This window comes from Hoplias malabaricus, chromosome 10 (assembly GCF_029633855.1).
Source record: "Hoplias malabaricus isolate fHopMal1 chromosome 10, fHopMal1.hap1, whole genome shotgun sequence".
Classification (NCBI taxonomy): domain Eukaryota; kingdom Metazoa; phylum Chordata; class Actinopteri; order Characiformes; family Erythrinidae; genus Hoplias; species Hoplias malabaricus.
In genome coordinates this window covers 21,641,601-21,661,727 of record NC_089809.1, presented here as the reverse complement: position 1 = coordinate 21,661,727, position 20,127 = coordinate 21,641,601, and the positions used below count along the sequence as shown (strand labels likewise).

The 20,127-nt window shown below is 36.7% G+C and overlaps 1 protein-coding gene across 1 annotated transcript in view; it reads right to left on the bottom strand.

The window, feature by feature from the left end:
• tg (thyroglobulin) overlaps positions 1–20,127 on the bottom strand; it is a 52,544-nt gene that overhangs the window by 17,461 nt on the left and 14,956 nt on the right. The window contains exons 17-42 of the mRNA XM_066682281.1: positions 19,820–20,023; positions 19,508–19,714; positions 18,560–18,705; positions 18,305–18,458; positions 17,079–17,243; positions 16,050–16,199; positions 15,350–15,514; positions 15,036–15,158; positions 14,518–14,633; positions 13,799–13,907; positions 13,143–13,340; positions 11,924–12,094; positions 11,545–11,631; positions 11,311–11,394; positions 10,306–10,443; positions 10,009–10,182; positions 5,349–5,460; positions 4,987–5,066; positions 4,252–4,389; positions 3,663–3,728; positions 3,298–3,432; positions 2,505–2,669; positions 1,950–2,154; positions 1,760–1,847; positions 727–865; positions 2–192 (exon numbers count right to left, since the gene is read on the bottom strand). Of these exons, the coding sequence (XP_066538378.1) occupies positions 2–192; positions 727–865; positions 1,760–1,847; positions 1,950–2,154; positions 2,505–2,669; positions 3,298–3,432; positions 3,663–3,728; positions 4,252–4,389; positions 4,987–5,066; positions 5,349–5,460; positions 10,009–10,182; positions 10,306–10,443; positions 11,311–11,394; positions 11,545–11,631; positions 11,924–12,094; positions 13,143–13,340; positions 13,799–13,907; positions 14,518–14,633; positions 15,036–15,158; positions 15,350–15,514; positions 16,050–16,199; positions 17,079–17,243; positions 18,305–18,458; positions 18,560–18,705; positions 19,508–19,714; positions 19,820–20,023 (3,710 nt within the window). The remainder of the gene's footprint in view (position 1; positions 193–726; positions 866–1,759; positions 1,848–1,949; positions 2,155–2,504; positions 2,670–3,297; positions 3,433–3,662; positions 3,729–4,251; positions 4,390–4,986; positions 5,067–5,348; positions 5,461–10,008; positions 10,183–10,305; positions 10,444–11,310; positions 11,395–11,544; positions 11,632–11,923; positions 12,095–13,142; positions 13,341–13,798; positions 13,908–14,517; positions 14,634–15,035; positions 15,159–15,349; positions 15,515–16,049; positions 16,200–17,078; positions 17,244–18,304; positions 18,459–18,559; positions 18,706–19,507; positions 19,715–19,819; positions 20,024–20,127) is intronic.

Below are 20,127 nucleotides of genomic sequence, written 5' to 3'. Positions count from 1 at the left end.
CCATGAGAAGAGCCTGGTGAAAGAGAGATGAGGATGAGGATAGATGAAGGCTGGCAATGTCAGCTCCATTTCTGTCAGCTCCCACTGTGACCCTGGTGGGATCTCCTCCAAAAAAAGCAATGTTCTCTTGTATCCAGCTAAGCACTGCTGCCTGGTCCTGCAGCCCATAGTTCTCTGGAAGAGCACCTGATCCTACATTTATATAACCATGTACACTGAGTTAACTTGATCTATAATACAGTAATGTGTATACTGCAATAACTATATACCATAAAATAATACAGTAGTGATTACAGTTAGAAGACTATCTTCATTACTAATATTTTAACTCATAATACAAACACAACAGAAACAGGAAGAAAAAATTTGCAACTAAAGCATAGCATATATCATTTATTTATGTTTTAGAGAAGAAGTCTTCCAGTTCTCTGCTGCTAATATACATATTATATATTCCAAATATAATACACTGTATATTACACAGGAAAATCTCTCTCTTTCGTATAATCTGGTTTTGGAAATTTATAGGGAAATAGTCTTGAAATAGTACTAGGAAGTGGTCTTGGTATAGTACAAGGTAAAAGCTATTGGGCACACATAACCATTTCTGTTGTATGTGTTTGATTGGTGTTTTCTGACACTGTGATGAGAAATCTTTTTGATATTATTTAATGTAATAAATTAGTATGACAGTAGAGTATGTGTGATGGGGTGTGTGTGGAGTACCTGTGCTAAGGAATCCAAAAGCAGCCACTCTGAAATTAGCTGTCACCACAATGATGTTTCCTACAGCAGCGAGATAAGAGCCATCTAGCAGACCAGAGCCAGCATTATGGAAAAACACGAGAACTGGTGCAGCCTGAATCTGTTACACAGACAAAAAAAAAACAACAAAAAAAACAAATATGGAAAAAATAAATGCATGTTGATGGAATGTGTGGCTCCTAGATAAGTGCTTCCCAGTGCTGCACACTGGGTACTTAATTTTGCAAATGCCAGAAACATACAGCATCATATTTAATACCACCAACCTATAAATGAAAGACTTCTAATCCTCCTACAACTACTACATCAATAATTGTCATAGAGAAAAGGTGCTCATGTTACATTTTCAAATCATTACAAGTGGCTTTTATTATGGTCAGGTAAATTTTTTAAAGTATTTCTTTTATTCATTAATTGTCTGTAACCACTTATCCAGGTCCACAGCCTACACGGAATCATTGGGTGCAAGGTGGGAACACACCCTGGAGGGGGTGCTTGTCCTTCGCAGGGCGACACACATGTACACAATTACTCACACACACACCCCTATGGACACTTTTGAGTAGCCAATCCACCTACCAATGTGTGTTTTTTGACCTTGGGAGGAAACTGGAGCACCTGGAGAAAACCCATGTGGACACGGGGAGAACACACCAAACTCCTCACAGACAGTCACCCGGAGTGAGACTTGAACCCACAACCCCAGGATCCTGGAGCTATGGGACAGCGACACTACATGTTGCGCCACTGTGCAGCCATTTTGTTTATTTAGAGTTTATTTAATAGTGTCATGAATATGCAAAATTAATCAACATTTAATATTTACTGATTGAACCTGTGCTATGTTTGGCTTAATTTAAAATGTATTCTATGAAAAATGAGTGTATCATTTTTTTCAGTTTAAAAAAACAAAATAAAACAAAACAAACAAACAAAAAATAAATATGCAGATATGAATTATGTGAGGTTGAGATGGGAAAACCTAAGGACATACCACACTATCTGGCACAAAAATATTAAGGTACAGACAGTCTTCATTAGAGCGTGCGTCAGCTGTGTCACCAGGTTGAAGACAACTGGGTCTGAAACATTTCAAACATATAAATACCATTATCCAAAAGATCAGACACTAAAAAAAGACCCGTGCAAAAACACAGACATACCAAAACAAATGTAAAACACACCGAGCAAAAGTGGCGTTCCACGTGCCTGTCCAGTCAGCTGGCTTTGGGGGGCTGAAACGGAGCTGACCAAGTGGAGGACGAGCATATGGCACACCAAGGAAATAAGTAACACCCTTGCTGTCTGCACCAATCAGCTTCACCTCATTTTCACCAAGAAGTGTGCCATGGTCTGGGATGGACACTGAGGTCAGCACTGGCTTGAAAACTTCAGAAAACACACAAATGTACAATGAGAATAATCTCCTAAATGGTAAAGGCTTTCCTTCTAATGTGACAAAATGGAAAGGGGTTTCATTTGAATTCAATTTCATTCTGGAGATATGTAAATTAATTTAATTAATGGCTAAGATTGAAGATAAATTACATTTACAAAGCTACATGACACCAGTATAAGCTTTTAAAATTACATTAACCAGTAGAAAAATATGCTATTTTTATTAAATCAGCAACAGCTTAAAGTGAACTGAAACAGATATCAATGTTGCAATCAAATGGACTGCATACTGCCATGAATACCTGTATTACATTCATATTAGTTCCTTGTAACTCTCTCACCTGTTTTAAGGTAAACATATTGAGCAGGTTCCTTAATGAGGAAGAGGCAGTGCTGTCCGCTAGATGAAGGGAGACAGATATGTGTGTCTGGATACATCACACACCTCACTGCAGACTCTCTACTTGCCACTGACACAGCAGAACACGACTCTTTCTCCTTACAGGCTGGGGAGTACAAAACAGATGCTTGGTCAGAAAAACATGTCGTCACACATATTTCCTATTTGGCACCCACTGTGCACATAGATATTCAACCACTACACCCACTGTGCACACAGCTTTACAATTTCCATAGAAAAGCATTAAATCACAGTGGATTCTGGGAAAGTCACAATGTCCAATGCCAAGTGTCGGCATTATGGCACGATGGAGCTCCACCATGTGTTTTTGGGATGAGCTAGCATTGTCCAGAACTAAATGGGTGAAAGTTATCAGATCATGGGAAAAGTGTTCCATAATAGGTTAAATCTTCCTAGAGGTATGGAGAAACACTTAGACTTGAATTCAAAGAAAATGTATTGAGCGGTAAAGTGAGTTATGTAATATGAGCCTAAAACTATACCCTACACTGACCCCCAGTATCTAATGTTAATGTATCATGCTCTGCTTTTGTAAAATTTCACTTCACTAGGTCATATTATTTGGCTGTTCTGAGAACAAACACACACAAGAAAATGTCTCTTCACTACACCATATTTAGACATAGATGCACCATACTTACATTATTTTTCACAGCTAAGTGGAGACTATTGCATTTGCATGGCAAGATGTAAAAGAAAAGTAGAAAACTTACAAGCCAGGCACCAGTCCCGTGCTCTCTCCAGTTCTTCAGCAATGTCTTTGCTTATGTGTACTACATCAAACATGGAGACAGATGAGTCCACCAGGACAGAGGCTGCACCCAACAGAGTCCACTCATTCATATCAACTGTAAAGAAACAGCACCATACATTTTTGTTAAATTTAATAGGAATATGTTACAAGGTATGATTCTGTACGAGCTATATGTCATGTCAGGGTGATAATGCAAGTTGTGCATTAAATGGTTAACATCAGAAAAGGGGGCTCAAGAGGAACATATTAACAACATACTAGATAATCACACAATGCAACTGCATTTACTCATATAACGTAAATAAATAATAATATTCTTCCTACCAGCATTCGAAGGAGAGCGAAGGCTGAATGGAGGACAAATACCAGTGCTTTTTGTCCACTGATTCACTAGAAACATAGAAAAATATTTTTCAGAGTAATGGATATGGCTTAACAGACTATATGCTTTCCTGTAATACAGGAAGGCAGGGATATAGGACCATATTAGCTGTGCTTGATTATTTGAATGCATCAGGTTGCTAAATTAAGTAGAAAATGTTACTGAGATCAGCCCAATTTAACATGTGTTTCAAATAATTTGGTGGAATCTGTTGGCAAAGCAAGACAAGGCAATGCATGTCTATTTAAACAGAATGCAGAATACACAGACTACTTTCAAAGATGCCTTGCAGAAAAAAAGGACTGCACAAAGCAGATCAAGAACCTGAATTTACATTCACAATGGATAAGTTAATGTGGAAAAAAACAACAGTTGGGAGAAATGACACAAGATGTAATACTTTTGAATGGTGGTGTATGTTTACATTGGAAAAAAAGTAGTCTCTTCACCCAACAGCTAATATTTAAGGAACAAGACATAAGTGCATCCGTCTGACCGCTGTCATTCCTTGAGTAAATAACACACACATACCTGGTTTCTCATACCAGCCAAACGGATAGAGCCCAGTCTGGACCTTAGAGGGAGTGCAGTCCTGCACTCTCCACTCACTGACCTCATCTTCACCACATGTTTGAATCCCCAGGCTGTTCAGATTCAGACATAATACATCTGACCAGAGATAGAAAGTGGAGAGAGAGAGAGAGAGAGAGAGAGAGAAGTATGTAGAACCTATAGTAATTGCGGTTAATAAATGAATGATCTATAGGCTAATAGAGTATAATAGATGGCTAAAAGTTTCTGGAGACCTAATCATTCAACATTTCTTCTGACATGAAGGGTGTTGTTAATAAGCTCTCCATTCCACTCTGCCCTTTACAGCATTTTACAGCTTTTGCTATTTCACTGTCATCCTCTAATGATGTTCAGCAAGAACAACATTAGTGAAATCTGGTATTGTCATTACATGATGTTTTGGATCACAAGCCCCACTTCAGCTCATCACACAAGTTATTGGATGGTGTTCCATCACTCCAGAGAACAGTTCCATAACCTACTGGCATTACACACCATTAACTAATGCATTGAAATGAGAATGGTGGCCTTAGGCTCATGTGGAGCCGATACAGAGTATCATAATTCATTTCATGCTTTTCTATGGGGAAAAATTCATGCTTTTCTATTATACACGCGGTGCAAGCACAAAAAGGTACCGAATTCACTCATTTTATGGGATGTGTTCAAACACATCATAACACATACTCATACCATCAGCTTCTGTATCTCTGACATATCCGATTCCTCTACAGCAAGGGTCCTCATCACAGCGTCTCTCACACTCAAAAAATCTGCTCAGAGACAGAAACAGACAGCAGAGGAAATTATCATCAAACACTTCCCTTAAACAACCACAAGAGAGGATATGTGGTCAGGGTACAGAAGGCCTTTAAGACTGCTGGTTGAGATTCTGACAGATTAAATGATTAAGAAATGTTTTCAAGTGCAAGCCCATGACATACTGCACTGTTAAGCACGTCAGAAAAAAGAAAGGTTATCACTGTAATTTTCAAAAGCACAATAACCCACAGTGCAAGTTTCCAACCCTCAGGTGATACTGGATACTCACTCACCCTTCAGTAATGGGTTTGCTGGACACACTGACTCTGCTTCGGACAGAATAGGACACCATCTTCTTAAATGGTACACGGCTATAGAAGCTCTTCACACTGCCACTTAGATCAACTGCAGAGAGAAAGTGCAAATAATAGAGCTTCTTTTCCTACCGCCAATAATAATTCATTACATGATATATACTACATGCCAAGGACTTTAAAATCTGTTCCAACAAATATTTCTAGATAATAATCATTGAGGCTTTTCTGTCATACCATATTAATAAAAATGAAGAGTTTAGAATACTTGGTTACTGCAGGCATTGATTTAAACTATCAATTTCCTACAGAAAAAAAAAGTAAGGGTGGAAAATGGCAGCTGGTGAGCTGGGTATGAATACATGTTTTTAAATATGGCTGCATACAGTGATACTAAACCACAGAGCTTTCCATGAGGTCTTGTACATTAGACCATTGAAATGGCATAATGTAACAGAGCTCATGGCTATATTAGCATTGCCAAGCCTAGACTGGAAACTATTCTGAAGCACATTCTCTATAAAGAGAACAATTTAGAGATATGCTATGTTTTATCTGCATCAGGAGGAAAGCCTTTAATGACTGTAAGTTAAGACTTACAAATACAGAAACAAAAAACAGAGGATTGTAACAGAAAAGCTCAGCAGAGATTGTTGCCAAATCACAACTTAAGAACTGTTTTAACTGCAAAGATGGAAATAAGACCCAAATACAACCTCTATAAACAGTCCTTGAATGAAGTCCCTATCCCAGCACTTTGGTAACAAAGCCTTCCAACATTTGGCTCCTGACCTGACAACAGAATGTGCTTTCCAACAGGGATAAATCTCTCAGTAAACCTATGAGGGAGCAAAAGTGTTCACAAAATTGTGAAAAGAGTCTTTGATTTTCTGTGAGGAAAAAGGCATAACACTGGCTCAGCAATTCGCCAAAAGGCCCCTGTGGTGACTCTGCTCACAGGAAGCATCATTTTCCACCTATCAAAGTAAACAGCAGACAGACCACATGTGAAGAGTTTATGCTAGCTGCTTTCTGTTGTGGATTATTTAACAGGCCAGTAAAACATATAATGCCTGCACTGGAAAAGACAGAAAAATGGCTGAGTATTATTTTTTTATTTTTTATTATTATTATTTTGTATAATCTTGATATAAAGGTGGGATATTCTTCGTGCTCAGATTTACATACAGCTCCAAGGAATTATGCCTAACCAACACAAAATTATTCTAAGAATCTACTAAAAGAAGGTTGATCTTAATGCCTGTCTAAGTTCAAAAGGGAATCTGCTCCTAATTACCTTCACTGTTACTAGATTTGTAGATTGGCACAGGGCTGAAGTCAGATGGAGAACCAGACAGTAACCTGAGGGAGCTTAACAGTTTAGTGCAGACACTATAAATCAGGTGCACACCAGTCCATCAGCACAGGTCTTCAAAACACCAGGTGTGCAGAACTACAGCAGATGGGCAGAAATATTCTCTGCTGTCCAAGAGCTGTCCAGTTGCCTGTACACCATTACATAATACTGACTACTTCCCAAGCAGACAAACTTAAAATATCACAGAAACAGAAGGGAACAGCTACTGGAGGGATCAGGAATATCCATGCTGATACGACCAAATCAATTAAATTAACTCTGTTATTTTACTAAAAGCGTTTCTTCACAAACATAAAATTGTTCTTTATGTGGAAAATGATTCTAATGTGATATTTTGCTTTCTTTAAAAATCTACAACAGACAAAAATTTAAATATATTTTAAATATAATTCAAGGATTAATGTCAAATAAAATAAATACAAACAAAAACTATTGCTCAAACATCAAAATCTGTTATAGTGCAACAGTAGCATGCTTAAAATCTATGTTCAAATAACTAATTGCTGACATCTGAATAATTTTATTTATATAATAAATTGTTAAACTGCTTACAATGGTATGACCTTCTTGACAGGCCTTTTAAATGACAACAGATGCCCAGGCATTTATGAAACGTGACAATTCCAAAATTCTAAGTGGAAAATGGCTAGAAGTTCTACTTGAGACTGAAGAGAGCAGCAGATGTTGGAATTAAATGGCTTAACTCTAAAGCAAATACATTACACATTTATGAGTCATACCTGACTGAACAGAATTACAGTTAAAATTGTATGCATTCACCTCTCTTTATATCAAACACATCAACAAAAAGAGAGAAGTTAAACTGAGCAAGAGCAGTGACACTGGAAGTTACATTAGATGTGGTCATCTGACGTAGACAGAGAAACACTAATGATTTATATTAAGGGATATATATGGTGTTTATTACATGAAAGGGCAGGAAATACCCATTTATAACTATATATTAATTACATTATTGTATCTAATAAATTTATATTAATTATTAATTTTTTGAGGGATGTAAACTATAACGTACTGTACTTTTTCAGGTTTAACAAAAAATAAAATATTACCAATTTTACTTTAATTATTTTTTCATATATTTTAATAAATGCATCTTAACATTTTTCATTTAAAGAACAGAGTAAAATGCTCAAAGACAGGAGGACTGTTGAGGAGGATTTATGTGGTTACTGCTGGTAACCACATTAAATGCCTTTCAAAAAGACTATGTTTCTGCATTTAAACATATTCAAAATATGAAATTAAATAGTATGTTTAAATAAAAAGTATGAGTATGTATGAGTCAAATATTTAGAGTGTATATTTTTGATATAGTCCATAATTTCAATTCAGTACAGTTTTTTTGTGTGTGTTTATATTATCTACAGTGTACTTAACATTTTTGTTGTCTTTTTCATTATTTTAAGAAATTAAAACAGGGACTATCCTTATTAAAGCTGTTGATATTGAACATGCACATGATTTGTTATGTTTGCCAAAACAAACACTCACTCACATAACAGCAGAATCACTGATCAGGCCTTCACATTAATCCGAGCTTGCTCATACAGGCCATGAATAAATAAGTAAAGCTTACATCATCTCATCAAACCACATCCTAACCCCATTCTGACTGTTTAAACATAAAGCAATACACAGACAGCTGTATAAACTTTAGAATCATCTAAACTCTGGGATTGTTGCTAAGATCAACATGCCCCAAAACAAGCTAATCAAAATACAGGAAACTGACTGATCATCTGCAAGCATCTATGACTATACAGCTCTTCACAAAGACCAAGCAGCAGAGATCCTGAATATAACACTGAATGGCATAAAATGCCATCATATTAATGGTGATTTAGAATTCAATGTAAAAAATGTTATTACTGGAAGGGGTTTTGTATTGAGAGTTCATGGTAATTGAGTTTTTAATGGAAGGTATAAATATTGCCAGAAACAGAGTTCGAGAGGTAAAGGAGCAGACAGCTGTTATAACACAAAATAATTCTAATCTAAAGTTCCAGAATTAGAGGAGAGCATTCATTGTATTCGTCTGGTTTAGATGGTAGAGTTTCGGTATTATAACAGAGATATCATTAGCACTACCATATTCTATATTTAAGCTAGGATTTACGTGGGTGGGGCTACCTCATTTTTAATGCAGTCAAGAGTCAGAGGGGAAAAAGAAGCAACAAAATAAACATAACTAGATAGTAATATTAAATCATCAAAATAGTCTGAAAACAAAATTTATAAAACAGAAACAACACAATTAAGTAATTTAAGACAACATTACATCTAATAACACAAAATTAGCTGAAATATTTATATAAAAACAGAAGAAAAAAAAATGAAGTAAAACAATGAAAACCCTAGGAAGAATAAAGGAATCAAGCTTCTGTTTATCTTCTGTATTTTATTCCAGCAAATTCACCTATCTCAGGAAAAACTTGGATTGTAATTAATCCCTTGAGATGGTTTGATGGTATGGTATGATTGGATGAAATACATGATTCCATTTGGCCAATAAGAGATTTATAAAGAAGCTTCCCACTGATAAAGAAGTCCAATACTGCCATATAATTAATACACAGTGTTAGCTATTACATGGGTCTCTCTTTTTTTTTATACAAATTAAATCAATTTAGTAGTTTGAAGCACATAAAATGTACACTGCAATTTCTCAAGGGCTGCCTTTGCAGAAGAGTATAAAATAATATCTTCAGTTCTCATGTATGTATGTAGCAATCTACTATGGATGCAGTATCATTAATATAATTTGAGAATAAATCAGTGCCTAAAATGTAACCTTATGAGACACCTTTAATTATTTGAAAACATTTTTTATTCACTACCACCTGGGCCATACACTGCTATCTGTCATTGAGGTGGTTCTGAATTTTATTGGGGCCAATGTGTCTAAAACAGTATTTAGGATTATTTGGTTTACTTGAGAAAACAAGTCATAACCAACATCTAAGAATGAACTTCAGCTGCTTTGTAATAAACTGTGTAATAAATATATGTTTAATGCATTTTCTTGATGCTGAATAATGGCTAGGGCTTAGTGGATGTTCGGACTAGAAATTAAGTAGAATCAAGGAGGTTTCTGATTTTTGCACAGTGCTGTATATATGCTGTATATGTTGTTTATATATATATATATATATATATATATATATATATATAGCTGTATACATGTTGTAGCTTTAGCACATTTCAGCAACAGGAAGTAAAAATGTATGCTGAACTCACCCTTTTTCTGGTGAGCAGTGTGTGTGTCCTGGGGCAGCACCAGACTGCAGGCCTGTCTCAGAGGCTTATCATAGGCTCCACACACTCGTGTGTCAGGATACAGCACACAGGCAAAATACACAGAGCTTTCATCTCGAATGTCAACCACATGACATAACTCCTCCTCCATACAGCCTGCAGTGGATACACATAGAATACATGTCCGCCCACATATATGTACATGCTCACACACACACTCACAATTATATTCTGCACAAGAGCATACTTTATTCATTTAGAGTTAAAATTAACTCTTACGCTTTAGACACCAGAGCTGTGCCTTTTCTGCGGTGAACTGGTGTTTGAAGACCCAGTACAGCTGACTGGGTATCTTCTTGTCTGGGTCTGTTTTTACGTCACTGCCCACTAGGACATCAAAGGTTTCCCTGATGGAATCTGCAATGTCAATACCAAATATGTTAAAAATGTCATCATTAAAACTTTGAACTAACCCAAATGCAGATTTGACCTCTAACACTTTGGTATTAAGATTTTCAGCAGTCTGAACTGTAAAAAACCCAAATGAAATTGATTCTTTTTCAATCAGATATAAATGCTCAGACATAAATGTTATTAATTTTGGGCATAAGATTAAATATCTTGGCATGAGTTTAGTGGCCAGTGCCAGTAAAGTTTTATTAGTCTCTGCCAGTTTACATACCAGGGAATGTACTGTATAATACAAAACAACATTTCATTTGGGCAGTCCACTCTAGGGGATTTAGTGCTCTTTAAATATTCAAAATAAGTCAATCACACTGATACATAACATTACCATAATTCTTCCTCAAAAACCCCATGCAGTGAAAATGCAAGAAATAAGCAGTCACCGTAATGGATGAGCATTTCAGCTTTGAAACTGCACTGTTCTAAAGACAATCTCAAGCAGGTGGGCTCAGACAGCCAGGGTTTCTAACATTACTAACTTACTAATTAATACTACCATCAACTTGCATGTTGGGACTATGCTGGGAAGCCCAAACTATAGACGAGAGGTGAGGAATGGGTTGATTTAATATTGATTCCACCCATTCAATGAATGAAGGCACACATGTGGAGTTACATAAAAGCCACTTTCAAAGTATTGGGAGATTTTTTTCTTGGTAATAATAATAATAATAGTAATAATAATAATAATAATTAGAGCTATTCAAATAAAGTGTGATCTAATAGAATAACAATATCTCCCCACAGTCTCAGGGTTGGTTCAGTGGCAAATATTGACACTGATGCACTTCAAACATGAGACGAAGGGGAAAATACCAGAGAGGGCCAGTGTGGGAGCTTCCAGAAGAGCTGATCCTCCACAGGCTACATCAGACTTCTGCCGAGTGTTCATATCCGACTCTACAGAAAAGAATGTGGCTGTTACTAATAAAACACCCATGAATACAAGATGTTTTTCTTCCAGTTGTCAATTATTTAGTCTCTCCAGTGTTTCCAGTTATTACAGCACTGTTTGGCACATATAGAAATTCTCATATTTTGTGACATTACCTTTCCAGATATAGACACGTTGGAAGCCAATAATAGTTGCTTGGTAATCAGTTTTATTTTTGCTTGATGTTGGCAAAGCTGCATCAGCTAGAAGAATGAGAGTGATGAATGGATTTAATTAAACTGGGCATGTGACACTGACTTGTATCCAGTTTCATCAAAGAGTTTATGATTAAACAAGGATATATAGTGTAAACACCAAAAAGCCCACTTAGTGGAGTATTTGAGTATTATAGTGAGTGAATGAGTGTGTCACTTACATAAGGGGCTTTAAATAAACAAGTCCAGGCTTGAAAAACACAGAACATTAACAACCACCACAAATATTTCCAGTTGTTCATATTAATATTCTGTGTGCAGTGTATGTCTGGTGTCTTACTGATAGTGAAGCTCTGTCCACCAAACTCAAAAGTGAAGCGTTTTTGCTGTTTGTTGTATTTGAGTCCAGCTCCACATATCCGGTTAGAGGAGGCCACAGCACTCACATCCCAGTCTTCTTCACTGCACTGCATCACAGTAGGGAAACTCAGCAGACCACACATGATAGAACCTGCCATTCAGCACACAGAGCCACTGATTTAGTCCATCTACAATATCAGTCAAAAGTTTGATACAGAAAAGTTACATTTTTTCTTCTTTTTCCATACAATGAAAGACAGCAAACCTATGAAGTAGGACATGTGGAATTATGCTGTATCTAAAATAAACACATTAATAAATTAATTATTAAATTAAAAAGAACATTAAATCAAAGTTATCTCATATTTGACATAAAAAGATTTGTTCCAGTTGGCTTCTACAAAGGGGCCTCCTTTTACACTTATACAGCTTTACATACTGTTTTTTATTCTCTCCAGGAGACACCAGAGAAGTTTTTTCCTACAGATAGCCAGAAGCTGCATTTATGGTGAGCACTTGTCTAATGAAAAGGACTTGTTCATGTGTATAAAGTCGCCCTCTTAAATATTTATTATATAAATAAGAAGAGTGCACCCTTTGCTATATTACCATCCACTACTCTCCTGCGAAAGCTTTGCACTTCATGATGGAGCATTTTTGTGAAGATTTGATTATGACAAATAACAAGACCAGTAGTGAGGTCATGTAATAATGTTGAAAAGATAAAATACAGCACTTACACTCGGTTCAGAGGCATGGGATAATGCTCCATTACTCAAGAAAACACATGTCCACTGTTACACAGCCATGTGCTAGGGTAATTTATTCCACTAGCCAACACTTGGAAGTTGGCTTTGGTGACTTTAGACTCATGTAACATTTTATTAGTAATGCTTTTCTATGAAGATTAAACAAATTGTCTGAACACATTTCCAAAATTTCCAATCTACAACAAGTGTGCAGCTGAAGGTATTGCAACTTGAATATAACTAAATACGCTATTAGAATACTCCTGGATATAGTATCAGTTTGAACTTCACTACTTGTCTTTTTCCAAGCATTCAAGTGTAAATTTTTAGATCTGTTATATTTGTTAAAATTTTTTTTATCAGTACTGTTGTGTCACAGGATGTTCAAAAGAAAAGTATGGACTCAAATAATGCATGTCACAATTGCTGTAGCTTAAGGTAAAACCTGACCTCCATTGAGGATGTTCTGGTTGAGAATGAAGCCATCACAGCAGCTCTTCTGGCTGCAGGCATCCACACAGTAGCGGTGCACATCAGTCAGAGATGCCTCTTGTGCCTCAAACACCAGGGTCCTGTAGACTCCAGAACTTGCCTTGTGAAAACTCAGCTGCTCAAAACTCTTCTGGCCTGCCATGCTGAACTTATGACCTTTTAATGAGAAAAATACATGAAAGAAGAGAGAAAGACATTTGTCTTACCCAACAATTTTTTGGTCAGTGTGTAATGCTTCTTAGACTGGGCCAAAAAAACAGCTTAATGTTTTTTTTTTTAAAAGTTAGATTCCAGACAACAGTAATCTGCTGAGAAGAGAACTTGTTGATGATACCAATCTCTAGTCTGTGGGGTCAAGTCTAATCTGTTCTTACGATTTGAATACAAATTAAAACATATATAATTAATTAAAACAATCATAATTAAATGTTAGCTAAATAATTTCACAGGTATAAAAAGGGCTGCTTTAATTTCATGCTATATATTTTCTTGATACTTACACATACTTTGGTCCTGTCTCCTCTATTATGTGTTGCTTACATTAATGACTTCTTCACTAAATAAGTTAAATATAAATAAATATCTTACACAAACGGCCAGGTCTCATACTGTACCTTTCTTTCTGAGCACTGTGAGATTAGGTTTGTCTCCAACTTTCACTTTAAGCACGCAGCTCAGATTCTGAAAAGTTTCAGCTCCTTCATTTCCCAGAAATCCTATGTTCTACAATAACAAAATTCCCAGTTAATTAATGTTCAAGTCAATAAACAGTTTATTCTCTATCAGATCTTTAGTGCACTCCAAGCCTCACAGTCGGTGAGTCACCCGGGCCCTCATGAGTTAAATGTGCATCGTAATATTCTGAATGTCCAGCAGTTGCTTAGAGAAATCAGTATAAATATTCAACCCAAAGTCAGTGTCCAAATGTTTCATTAACTCTAAATGCTTCCAAAATCACTCTCATACTTGGACGATTCTAGCCTCTATTCATCAAACATTTTTTCTTGTGTTTAAACAATGCACAAGTTCAAAATAAGTCCAATGGTAACATAAGAGCTTATTATATGTTTGTGTTTAAAAAAACATGACAATTTGCTGCAGTATTACACAGAACATTTGTAGCCATGGGCTGTTTGAAGATGAAATATATGCAATGCTTTTTCAGATTCAGATTCATCTTCTCGATTGTTTTCTTCCCCTATTTTTTCCAGTGCTTACAGTTTAAATAATAGATCAAGTGGGCTGCAAATGTTTCGACAATGTGTCTCTCAATATTATGCAGAAAAGTGCATCACAATTAGTACACTAGTACAGTGTAGTGCCCCCTTCTTACTTGCTGAGAGGTTCTGCATTCTGTGTTAGCTGCACTCGTACTGTAAAATTCACAGAGAGTTTGCTCTCCTTCATTGTAAACAGCAAGATGTTGGCACGAGTCATCTTTTGAACATTCTAGAAAAGAGAAATAGATAAATAAACATGAGAAAATGTCATTTTTATATTTTTTGCTGAAATATTGAAAGAAATCCTACAGCCCCAGAAAGGCGAATTATGCTCTTTTGCAATCTTCTGATAGGTCCAATGCTTAGACATTTGCAACATTCAGGAGTTGGCACAAATATAGCTTTCACAATAATTAATGTAGTCATGGTTGAGCTTAGTGAGTGCAGCCAATGACTGAGCAGTCTGGAACCAATTTTAATGGTTATAGCTACAATATATGTTTACTTATTTCTGTCATTCATGAAAAAATAATCACTGCTCAAACAGTAATTAGTGGACCATAAGAGATAGAAAAATAATATATTTTAAAGATTAGTCTCTGAATTTTCTTTTGAAAAGAAACACACTCACCAAAGACACACTTTCTGAGCTCAGTATCTAGTGGCTGTGGCGAGGATTCAGAGCGCAATACCTCAGCTTCCACAGAACCCAACAGCAAGAATGAAACTGGAACAACTTCAAATGTCTCTAGTACTGCTCGTACATGAGCGCACACACACACACACACACACACACACACACACACACACACACACACACACACACACATCAGAGGAGATGTCATTAATATGAATGTACTACTTTAAAAGAAGTGAATATACTGCTTAGCTAGAAATCACACTGAGCAAAATGATCAGTCTTTAAATCCACATTGAACTTCATACCTTTGCATTGCTCCACACTGATTGGCTCATCTGCTGATGTCCAAGACACTTCCTCTCCTTGTGAACTGATGCAGAGATACTTGCCGGAGAGCAAGTGCTTCTGAGCTGACAGAAAGTCTCCTCTCTCTGTACAGCTCAACTTACTTTGTTGACACTCTGAAACACCTTCACAACACAAAGATAATATCCAGGTCATATGTGTACCATGTGAATAGTTAATCAACATTTCTATATATCAAAATGTAATTTCAGAGAAAACATTTCAGAGATCAAAAAACTTCATATTAACTGGAAACATTTTGCATGAACTCTAGTCCCAATCCATTTCACAAAGGTCCAAATGAATAAGATAGGCCTACAAAATTATCATTTCACTATAATTTCATATAGATTGTGAAGTATGGTCTTAAATGTGTATGGAAAGAAAGGTGCTTTTGATTAATTAGGACCATTTTTACATGTCTATTCATCATTTAAAATTCACACAACCTAAAATAGGACTTGGTGGGGTTTTTTTTTAATGTTTTAAATGGCCTCTTCAGTGTTTTTTACATAACTAGTTTATATTTATTTGGACATCTATCCATTGTGATACACATTACAGAAAAAAAGAATGTGCTCTCTGGGGAGCAAATGCATTTTGCAATATTGCAGGTATCACCCTCTACTATTTTATTAGCACGATTTATTAATCACTCACAATGTGAATGGCTGGAGGCTCCTGGCACTAAGGTGGACATTCCTGAAGGACATGGAGAACAGAACTCTCTCCCAGTCTCAGCCTGATACCAACCACGAGGACAAACAACACACTTACCACCAGCATAAAACGATCCTACTGGACAGACCACTGTGAGAGACAGAAAGATAGAGAGAAACATTGTGTGTGTGTTATATGCATATATATATATATATATATATATATATATATATATATATATATATATATATATATATATATATAATAAGTACTTATTATATATAAGTATATACAATACTGCACAGAGGTCTTAGGCAGACTTCTGCCTAAATATATATATTCTCTGTAAGTGTGGTGCTTATATAAAGTTATATATAATCACAATAAATGTAAAAAATTAATAATATAAAACAATTAAGAAATATAAGATTTATTTATTTTTTTGAAGATTTGAAGAACAATGTTTTGTTCATATTCTCCTTGGTTGCATGAATTTGTTAAATCAACAGCACACATTATTTAAAATCATTATTTATTAACCAGTAAAACTAGGTATAGTATGATAAGCTCAAATAATACGGACTGCCACAAGGAGAAATCGTTATTTATTTGTTTGTTTTTAGCAAATAAACACTACTCAGATAAATAGCTTTTTAAATCTCAATCTCTGGTGCCTAAAGATTAGAACCGTCCTGTATTTACAACATGTATTAATGTATGTATATAAAATAAATACATTTATTGAATCATTTTAATTCTCTTAAGTGAAACTGAATATACACACTTCATGTCCTGCTTTCACTGATATATGCAGAGTGGGAAGTTACCAAAAAAAAAACAAAAAAACAAAACAAAAACCCCTAATTCTACTTGCCCTGTTTTTTTTTCTGTCAGTAGACTAAACTAAAGTTCCCGGAGGGCATTTATGCAAATAGAATACTGGCAAAACCAAGCCAAATCACTCCTGTCCCATTCATTACACAGCGCAGGGCTATGATTAGAGAGAACTGGGCAGTGGGGGAAGCGTACCACACCCAGAGGAGTTTGGAAGCATCAGATATCCGGCCGAGCAGCCGAAAGAGGCCGGAGAGGAGATGGCCACAGCACTCTCTGCGAAAAAGATGAACTGATACAATTTACTTCTGATCATCTCCATCACACCGTCCACAATCTTCTCATTACTGAATGCAGTATCTGAACACAACACACACACACACACACACACAACCATTCTGGTCAAGCATTACATTGACCTCATGACGGGAACAGCATTAGAAACATCAACAGTGAAGAACAGAGGATCTTAACCTTTTATTTCCTAGGGTTAAAAATATTTTGCAACACAATTACCCACAAGGAAAAGACATGTATGATTTGGGGCAATGTAACTGTAAAATATATTAAGGCATGTATTTTCCTCTGTACAGCCTTTTAAGTGCATGTAGGTGCTATCAGCTGAAGAAAAATTTAAGTGAACAAGAGAAAGAAGTCTAAAATTAATAAACTGATCATATTAAACACACTGGACGCAAAAACCAAGAAAAAGATATGATGAATACACAAAACTTATGAACTCTCTCAGCTCTACTTACCACACCAGAGCACTTTTTAGTTCTATAATTACACACTATAGTCCATCTGTTGCTGTTCATACTTTGTTTGCCTCCTTTCGCCCTGTTCTTTGATGGTCAGGACCGTCACAGGACATCCAGAGAGCCAATGTGATTTTGACTGTGAATCATTCTTAGCACTGATGTGGTGGTGGTGTGGGAATGTGTGTTGTGCTAGTACAAGTGGATCAGACACTACAGTGCTGTTGGAGTTTTGTCCAGCAGTGAAACTGAGGGGTTTAAAAACTCCAGCAGCATTGCTGTATCAGATGCACTCGTATCAGCACCACACACACTGAGACACTGCCACCATGTCGGTGTCACTGCAGCACTGAAAAGGATCCACTGCCCAAATCATACCTGTTATGTGGAAGGCCTGACCATTGAACAGCAGAGTAAAAGATGACCAAGAATGCAGAGCAACAGATAGATTAAAGTGCTCTTGTGCATTCAGTGGACCTGAGAGAATGGACAATGATTGTAGAAACAAGAAAATTGTCATAATGTTATGACTGATCGGTGTTAATATATGTTGTTATAGGACAAATAGGTTAAGAACCCATGTGGTATAGTAAAATTGTTTAGTCCAACTATTGTGTGTAATATTCACATTTTTCCTGTCTTTACAGATGATGATGCTTTTACCAATGTCATGAAGATCTGGCAGGACACTGACTGGCAAATCAGAGAGACGAGCCTTGAGACGAATGGTCACTTTAAGGTCCTTTTCACTCACACACTCCAGAGCGACCGCTGACTCATCACACATTGACACAGGACCATACTGACCCGAAGGCAGCTACAAAAAACATTAAACCAAAAAACACATTAAGATGACTGAGAAAATTATGCAGACTATAACAGACTAGCCAAATGTTTAATAACTTTAGGGGACAGTACCAGTAAACTGCAGAGACCTGCTGCTCTCATGTCATAGAGGAGAGTGTCCTGAAGAGCAGAGCGCTGACCACTGCAGGCCTGCTGACCTTCTGCCATAGACAGCTGCAGAACTGAGGCCACCTGTACTGTTTGCAGTGGCTGGACTCCTAACAAATAAACACAAACTTTCAGGCTACTACATCTTCAATAATTTTTTAGATGTCTTAATATAATCAAGAAATACTGATGTTTACATATTACATATTCATTGCCATAAAAAAAGAGGTCACATTTTATTTACTTAAATTCCAGCAGCTATTATTCATTAATTTATTGCATCATTGGGCACAAGGCAGGAACACTCCCTAGAGTGGGCGCCAGTCCTTCACAGGGCGACACACACACACACACACACACATATATATATATATATTCACTCACACCCATGGACACTTTTGAGTCGTCAATCCACATACCAACGTGTGTACCACGTGGACACAGGGAGAACACACCAAACTCTTCACAGACAGTCACCCGGAGAGGGAATCGAACCCACAAACTTTAGGTCCCTGGAGCTGTGTGACTGCGACATTAGCTGCTGTGCAACTGTGCCACCCAGCAGCTATTATGTTCAATGCATTATTCAGAAAATATTTCTGAGAAAAAAGGCTATAAAATATCTACATGTATAAAGAAAACTGAAAATGAATATACGTGAAAAATATATCCAATGACAATTATTTTTAATTACTTTCTATAAACACAGTGTCGTTGATATGTAGCACTGGCTGACTACTGTGAGGCATTTATTAAAATATGTTTAAGTTTGTTTGCGTGAGTGACTGTGTGAATGAGTGGGTGAAATAGTGAGTGATTGCGTATTTGTGTATGTGAGTTACAAGTCAGCTGCATGAGGTATTTTGCATTATAACCCCCCTTATGTTCCCTGAGTTTGAGTATGGTAATTACTTTGGCAGGAGTAAGACAGAGGAGCATCGCTCAGCCAGGTTTTGGACACAGGATCACATAGGAAGCTTTCCACAGGTAGAGCATTAATATAACCCTGCTGACAGTAAACCCGACAGCTCTGCCTCTGTTCACCTGCCAAACTTTCATTGCCACAGATAACGGCTCCATGAAACAGGGAATCGCCATAGGTGAGAGGACACTGAGGAGCTAAGCAGAGACAAGTAAGAAAGGGCACTAATAACTTTACGGAAATCACTACTTAGAAAATACTCATTCTGAGTAAATCAATATGTTCAACTGCACTGTGCTTACTGTCGCAAGATGGGTTTTTTCCTGAGCTTCGGGCAACACGTGTAGATGGGAGCTCCTGGCCACTTTTAGAAACACACCAGCAGTAAGATTCATCACACTGCCGAGGAATAAACAGCTCTCCATTGTTCGCACACACTGGTTCATAGCCAATACCAGCCTCACGTTCAGCTACAAGTTTCTGCTGAAGAGTGCACCAACCAGGACCTTCACAAAACCACAAACAACACCCACTCAGTCATGAAATTGCATACAGAAAAGGGCATAAAAAAAGCATATCTACTGCTTAAAAGTAAAATTTACTGCAATAA